Source organism: Barbus barbus (genome assembly GCF_936440315.1).
Source record: "Barbus barbus genome assembly, chromosome: 36".
NCBI classification, from domain to species: domain Eukaryota; kingdom Metazoa; phylum Chordata; class Actinopteri; order Cypriniformes; family Cyprinidae; genus Barbus; species Barbus barbus.
This window is the reverse complement of record NC_136714.1, coordinates 20,021,290-20,029,565: the sequence shown is the minus strand read 5'-3', so window position 1 is coordinate 20,029,565 and position 8,276 is coordinate 20,021,290. Positions and strand designations below refer to the sequence as shown.

Here is an 8,276-nt window from a genome sequence, read left to right as displayed (position 1 = left end):
TTAACATTGAATTGAATTAGCCAATTGAATATTCAATTAAGATCACACAACCTGAGGCCATGACTGGATAAATGTGAGTCATATTTGAAGTAGCACAGATGAAATACTTTAAAAAAGTAGTTTCTTGTATAAAAACTATTTTATAAAAAATTTACATTTACTTTTATTGGATTTTTTGTTTGCTTATAAAGCATATGTCGCTAATGGCAAACAAATGACTATAACATATAAATTGTATATAAAATATACAGCAAATACTAGCCCAGCTAGTCCTATCTTAAAGTTATTACAACTGCTTTTTAATAGGATTCCTAGTGTATATTGTAATACAGTGAGGTCGAGATGCCCTCCAATGAGAGGCATTACTGCACGCCTGCAGCCTGGCGCCCCAGTGCAGGAGCGCAGCTTCCTCTATACGCATGCGCGCTTTCGCTCATTGTGTTCGCAAAGATGGCGTTGAGTAAAACATTTGGACAAAAACCAATAAAATTTCAACTCGAGCAAGATGAGGATTTTTACATGATAGGTTCAGAGGTATGTTTTCTGTCTCACAGAGAATTGCGCGTATGTTTACATCTGAAATGCGTTAATGTAGCATTATATTAACACTAATATCATCTTCGACTTCTCTTTGTTGGTTCTTGCCTGTGAAAGATGCTGTTATCTCCATATTGACGTAATAAATGAATGATTAAATGATCGATGGAGCTTGCAAGCATCTCCGTTCTTCTGTAAAGTGAAGCACTGATCTATTAAAGTCAGATTTAACGTGTTTTCGGTTTTGTATTCGGGACAAACAAGTTGGCACATAAGTTAATGTTATATTATTGCAGTTTGTCTTTTAAATGTAACATAAACATGTTAAATGGATAGTTGACACAGAAAATAACATTTCTGTCATGATTTACCCATTCTCTTGTAGTTCCTATGATATTGTTTCTTAAAAGGAGATGACAGCCTCAGTCTCCATCCACTTTCATTGCATCTGGTTTCACAGAGAAAGTGAATGGTGACCGAGATCATTATGTCTAACATCTCCATTTATGTACCACAGAAAAAAAGAAGATTCATAATAGTTTTGAACAACATGATGGTATGTAAATGACTAAAAAACTGTTAGGCATCAAAGGTGAGCTGTAAAAGTTTGAAGTAGATATCACCATCATTTCCTGGTTGATTATTTGCAGCACATTTAAGGCATTAACCCTTTTTTTATATATTTTTTTATAGCCAGTTCAAAATTCATTAGCGTTGACAGTTTTCACAATAATATTTTATTTGTTTTTATCATTCCTTAAGTCAGAAAAAAAATGCTATAAAATATATAAACCAGTTAAATCATATATGAACAAACCTCTCTAAAAACCTTCAGAATATAGACAGGAATAAAATTATAAAGTTTGCTGTATGTACGTGTGATTTAATGCAGGATAAAAAAAAACTTAATCTTAAAAAATCTACCTATATAGAGATGTGTTGAAATTAATGCAAAGAGAAAATGTAATAACACGAACACTTAAATGTGTATTTTGAATGTATTCTTTCCACTAGTGTGACAAAAATCTTTTATTTTTAACTAAACTAATAAATTAAACTAAAATATCCCAAATTTTAAAAGTGTCCAATGCATAGAAAAAAAGGAAAAAAACACATTGGTTTTAAGATTTTTTTCTTTGCTTAATCTTGCTCTTTAGGTTGGAAACTACCTGCGTATGTTCAGAGGCTCTCTGTATAAGCGGTACCCGTCACTATGGAGACGCCTTGCATCCGTGGAGGAGAGGAAAAAGATTGTAGCATCATCACACGGTAAGTGATTAATTTCCTTTTAAATGGTCTTAGGTCCAGAAAGCACCCGTAAGCAGCACCTACCTCATAGTCCCCTAGTCCTGCTTCTGGACAGCATTTTGTGCAGTGTTCTTTTTGTGTTAGATCACGGTTACACAAATTTAGCCACCAGTGTGACCCTGCTGAAGGCGTCTGAATGTGAGGAGATCTTCGAGGGGAATGATGAGAAGTACAAGGCAGTGTCCATCAGCACAGAGCCTCCGGCATACCTCAGGTAAGGAGACAGATGATTTGCTTTGAAGTTGTATATAAGTCTAAATGTAAAACCAGAAAATAATAAAAAAATATAGTAAGTACAGCACAATGTACTGGGGTTGTTTTTATTACGTATATGGACACTTCTGAGCAGTTTTGTGAATGGAAAATTGCTTTTTTTTCATATCAATTTTTGAGTAGTTTATTCTGTATAATCTCTTGATTTAGGTGTAAATTATTTAGATAAAGATAATTTCTTCTTTTCATTTAATTCAAGGAGTTTTTTTTTTTTTTTTGCGCCAGTGTGAAGGTATTTGCGTACTATGTAAATATTATTTTGGAGTTTTTGTTGTAACTCTGTATGTGAACTTAGGGAGCAAAAGGCGAAGAGGAACAGTCAATGGGTGCCCACCCTGCCCAACAGCTCCCACCACCTGGACGCAGTGCCTTGTTCCACCACCATCAACAGAAACCGAATGGGACGTGACAAGAAAAGAACCTTTCCATTATGGTGAGATGAGTAATGAGAGTTTTTTTTGGGGGGGGGGTCATCCATGTCTATTAGCTTTAAAAACACACACTGCCATTCAAAAGTTTGGGTTGCGTAGGATTATTTTTTAAAGAAATTAGTACATTTATTCAGAAAGGTCACATTAAGCTGATAAAAATGTATATTTCACATTAATACTGTATATTAATATTAAGCTGCACAACTGTTTTCAACATAATAAGAAATAATAATAAGAAATGCACCAAATCAGCATATTAAAAATGAATGATCATGTGACACTGAAGAAAATATTTGCTGCTGAAAATTAAGCTTTGGCATGCCAAGAATAAATTACATTGTAAATTCTATTAAAATATAAAACTATTATTTAAAATTGTTAAAAAATAATTGTACTATATTACTGTTTTTACTGTATTTTGATCACATAATTGCAACCTTCTGGTGATCATAAGAGACTTCTTTCAGTCAGTAACTTTTGATCTAAATGTTGATAAAAATTAAGTTTTATCAGCCTTTACAATCTTTCTCTTCTGAGAAAACAGCGCAAAATTATTTATGGAATAATTTTGTCTGATATGATGATACTGGAGTGAAAATGCCCTCTTCTGCTTCTGTATGAAATATTTCAGTAGGAATGAAAATGAGCTCATTGGACGGGTCTTTAAACATTTCTTAAGTTAGACCTGTCAGCAATCATCAGTATGTTACTCAATCTTAATGCAATTAAGAAATGTAAAACTCTGGGTAAACATTTAGGCTACGGTTGACTACAACGGTTGATTGTTATCAGGGCAATATCAAACCAGAGGATGTTTATTAAGGAACAAAACCACATTTCCGCTACATACTTCCCATGACTGGGTTGTATTGGGTCAGAGGATGAAGCAATAATCCAAAACACTGGCTTGTTTTTGCTACGAGGCTTTTTTCAGATTATGTTGTTTATCGCTGACAGAATCTTTTCTGATTATGTTATGAAAAGCAAATACTCTTGATAGGCTCACTTTTCTCTAGACATGATGAAGTTCCTTCTTCCTTACCTCCCACACGAGAAGATAACCTGATGCTCAGAAAGTCCCCATTTTAAGACAAACAAAAATTTGCCAGATGCATTTGGGGTTTTTGGTCCTCAATTGACCCTACATCGTCTTATGCCAAGTGGACCTCCTTCTTGGATATTTAGCTGAATGTAATGCTCCTTGCAATATTGTCAACATTTTCTTCTGAAGGCTTTGGTAAATGTCAATGATTGGCTTTAATGAGACAGTTGAGACTGGAATGTCGCCAACCAGCTGTTGGTTTCAAGCACTGCTCCAGTGTGTTCAAAACAACTTCGTTCTGCTGTCATTACTTACAAGACAAGCATTTTAAATCCCTCACAGAATCACATATGTAGGTTGTTAAATATTGGGCATTTGTTGTGTCAGAAAAGGGCAGGGCGTGAAGGAAAAATGTAGGCTGTTGTTCAGAATGTGCAGTTTAACACCACATGTTGCGCACATGGTGCTAATTAACGATAAAGTGTGTTTATGGGTCTCTGCTTTTCTTCAATGCATAGTTTCGATGACCACGACCCTGCAGTGATCCACGAAAATGCTTCCCAGGCAGAGGTCCTTGTGCCTATCCGCCTGGACATGGAAATTGATGGGCAGAAGCTCAGAGATGCCTTCACCTGGAACATGAACGGTAAGCTGGAAAAAATTGAGAAAATTTGTTGTTCACTTGAGGTATTTTCGAAAACTCCAGACATAATGCATAAGAAAAGCAAAGACATACAATACTTGTTTGTGCTAAACACATTTAAGCACAGTATTACTCTGTCTGCTTTTGCATCTCCAGAGAAACTTATGACTCCAGAGATGTTTGCTGAGATCCTGTGTGATGACCTGGACTTGAATCCTCTTACCTTCGTCCCTGCCATCGCCTCGGCCATTAGACAGCAGATCGAGTCTTACCCTACCGACAGCATTCTGGATGAGCAGACGGACCAGAGAGTCATCATTAAGGTGTGTTTAACAATGGTATCTAGAAGCAAAGAAGGGTTCTTTTTGATCATTTTGGATTTGGATCTCTTTAGCTTGACATTTCATGTCTCGTTTTAATGACCTTTTTACCTTGAAAACTGTTGTAATGCTTGTGATTAATTCCATTGCTGGCCTGCATTGTGCTTTCAGCTAAACATTCACGTTGGGAACATCTCTCTGGTGGACCAGTTCGAATGGGACATGTCAGAGAAGGAGAACTCGCCAGAAACATTCGCTTTGAAGCTGTGCTCTGAGCTAGGACTCGGAGGAGAGTTTGTCACCACCATCGCCTACAGCATCCGCGGACAGCTCAGTTGGCATCAGAGGACGTACGCCTTCAGGTGGGCAACATGCATGCACTTCCAATAATGGCACTTCCAGTGGGTTAATACTCAAACGTCACTGTGAGTCCAAGTTTGGGTAGAAAACCGATAGAAAATCCATGTGCCTTGGGCTTTTAGTCACAGGATTCTCTAACAGTCCATTTTATTGCAGTAGTCCATAATTGAAGTAGATGAGTGGTTTTTGATGTAAAGTCCCCTCCAAAAACACTGGATTCCCTGTGGAGTCATTTTAGGACAGTTTCTTGTTTTCAAAATCGCTGCTTGCAATGATTTAAACGTGCTGACATGATCTCCAAACTCATTTATAAACAGTACGGTGGGCGTAAAGGAAGACTCGCTGTGGTTTTGTCTCTCTGTGGCTTACTGTTGAGACATGATTTGTTCTTTGGTATTTATAGATACCGCCACCTCACTGTCATAAGGCATAGAATTAATTATTTCCCTAGCCTGTAATATTGACTTGGAATTTACCCAATAATCAGTAGGTATTTTGTAAACAGACTAAAAACCTCTTCACACCAGAAGAATTGAAAAAATATGAAGCTATACATTCCTTTACTATGATCCAGCTTCTTTAAGTGTAGGCTGAAATTTTTCCATTGCCACAAAAACTGACTGACCAGTGAGAAAGACGCTTATGGGTTTTGTGTTGAGGATGGATTTCTAATCACTGTCAAGCAAGGAACTATATGATAAAACCCATAGCAGCAACAAACAAGTGGAGTGAAAAGAAGTGATATGGTGTTTTCAGTTGCTGAAAAAAATGGTTATGGAAGGAACAGAGGTTCATATTTATTAAAACATTTTTGAAAGCAGTAATTATTATAATGATAATATTTGAGGTGTCTTTCAAAAAAATCTTATCGACCCAACCCCACATTTTTGAACAGTAGTGTATATCTCATATGTATATACAGTATGTTGGTGTTCTTGCATGTGATGTTTATGTTGATGTCTGTGTTTGTGCTGTACTTGTTTTGTTTGTCCTGTATCTTTATCCTGTGTCTGTAGAGATGTCAGCAGCCTGATTCCATGATTTACTGTGTTCTTAGGTCGTACCAAGTGGAGTTTCCATTCCTGTTTATTGTGTGGTCATATATACACTCATAAATAAACACGGCATGTCTTGTTTACACCACTAAATTGAGACCATCTTTAATGCGGTCTGGCCCATACACTGGTTCTTTACAATCTCATTTATTTGTCGACAGCAAGCAGACAACCGTTCAAGCATTGTGATATCTCTTTATTGTGCCTTGAAGTGGTTTTATGTGTATCTTTCATCAGCTGGTTATAAAATAACTTTAACTCTATACAGTTATTTTTTTCACCCTGCAGTACAGTCCACATTTATTTTTATTTTTCCTCCATAATGTTTCATAATTCAGTTGCTTTTTTCATGCATGGCTTGCAACCCTACTTTTGCTTTTCAAGGGTCGGGATTTGTGGGGCATTACAAATTAGCATGACATTGTCAGTAGATCATAGGTGAAAATGGTGCATTTTTTGCTTTGTGGTTAATTTAGGACTGTTAAAGTGTTACAACTTCATTGCTGCTTGTTTTTGCTTTGCTATAACCTTCTAATGGTTTGCTTCTCCCACTGTCTGTTCCAATAGGTCTGATTTCAGGTCAATATGCTTCAAAATTTCTTGATCCTCTCTCCCTCTTACCCCCCACGTTTCATTCCCTGGAAGCTGAGTACTTTCATCTTTTCTTATTTTTTTATATCTTTGTAGGACTTGTCCCTGTATGTGGACATGTTGCCAATGTGAAATGCAGGGGGTTTTTTTCTAGAAATTACAGAAATAGCATAAACCTAGTGATACCAGAACAGACAATGGTTTGTTGACTGTTCTGTTTGACCCCTGCATGTGCTGCCACAGCATGGCTTTTATTTTTGTATGATGGTTAGAAGTAAATCGTATTAATATAGTTTAATATAGTCATATAACTATAATATAGTTTCATTCATCACCTTTGTGCCTCAGTGGTCATCAGTGAAGCATCATTGGGATTCCATGATGTTTAAGCAATGCGGTCCACTTCTGACTCTGTATGGCTCATTTCTTGTAGTGAGAACCCATTACCAACAGTGGAGATTGCCATTCGGAACACAGGTGACGCCGATCAGTGGTGCCCTCTGCTGGAGACCTTGACAGATGCAGAGATGGAGAAGAAGATCAGAGATCAGGACAGAAACACAAGGTGAGAAATATGCTCAAATTAGACTTCACCTATTAGACATAATATTTTTAGTTTTTTTTATATATATTTTATTTCTTGGCATGAATAATATTTATAATTAATTCAATTGTATTACTATTAGTATTACACATGAATAATATTGCTTTTGTTTATTTTACAGGCGTATGCGAAGACTTGCCAACACCGCCCCTGCCTGGTAAAGACAGGACGTTATTGATGCTGCTACTCAATAACCTCACAGTCTCTCGAAGGGCCTCAGGGTTGCTGGAGGTCTTTGCACAGATCCACACAGCTCTAGATAACATTCCTCCAGCCTTCTGACCTCCTCAACCCACACAGCATTACACACTTTCTTAATACCAGGCCTTTAAACTCTGATCTGGCGTCAGCCAGGCTTTACAGTGCTCACAGGGCTGTTCGGACGTCTTAGTAGAATGCCTGTCATTGCCGTTTCTCTGGTCTCCAGTTATAGAGACATCTGTATAGTCTGGTTGTAAGAACAGGATGTTCAGAACGTTCCATTGAGTATTGTGTTTTTCGTTAAAGGTGCTAATGCAAACTATGAACTTGACTTGCTTTTTTAAAATAAAGACAATGGTAAATTGTATGCCTGTGGTTCTGTGTTTTTATATAAATGTTGTTTTTTTCTTTTATTGTACTTTGTCATGTCAATTCCTTGCTTAAAAGCTGTGGGAAGTTGGAACTACAAATTGAAATTGGTTTATTCTTGTATGCTTAAAAATAACGTTTTTAATATCCGTCTTAGAAGTCATTTATGTTTGAATGTTCATTTGCGGTCTCGTTCTGTGCATTAGCTCGTCAGCTGGGTCGAAAATCTGTTCTCCTAACCACATACGTCATGCACAATGAACAGCTTGCCTCAGTTTACAAAGCATTCTTTTGAAATGTGAGATGATGTGTCTTTAATGTGTATGGAAACTGGAAGCAGTTCAATCAAAACCCAGAAAGCCTTCATTAGCCGATGCCTGTGATAGATTATGCATTCCCATAATCCTGTGCCAATCTATCACAGCACATGCAATTGGTGGTTCTATAAAACGTATTGGAAATACAGTAGAGTTCCAATCCCCTTGACATATTTGTTAGCTATAGAATAGATGTAAATGGAGCATACTAGTGCATCGTGTGAT

General features: G+C 36.9%; 1 protein-coding gene across 3 annotated transcripts; it reads left to right on the top strand.

Moving 5' to 3' along the window:
* The first annotated feature begins 425 nt into the window (after positions 1–425).
* Positions 426–7,777, top strand: LOC306855477 (SWI/SNF-related matrix-associated actin-dependent regulator of chromatin subfamily B member 1-A-like). 3 transcript variants are annotated; one of them, XR_013782939.1, is made up of 9 exons: positions 426–534; positions 1,695–1,806; positions 1,951–2,059; positions 2,414–2,551; positions 4,110–4,237; positions 4,391–4,557; positions 4,726–4,916; positions 6,537–7,125; positions 7,286–7,731. XR_013782939.1 is itself a non-coding variant. In XM_079394223.1 (9 exons), the coding sequence occupies exons 1-9, from the start codon at positions 451–453 to the stop codon at positions 7,323–7,325; spliced, it is 1,101 nt and encodes a 366-aa protein (XP_079250349.1). In that variant the 5' UTR covers positions 426–450; the 3' UTR covers positions 7,326–7,777. The 3 variants fall into 3 exon arrangements, 2 of the variants coding, with proteins under 2 accessions (XP_079250349.1, XP_079250350.1); XM_079394223.1 differs by having other exon boundaries at positions 6,994–7,125; positions 7,286–7,777; XM_079394224.1 differs by having other exon boundaries at positions 1,695–1,810; positions 1,913–2,059; positions 6,994–7,125.
* Positions 7,778–8,276: the final 499 nt, after the last annotated feature.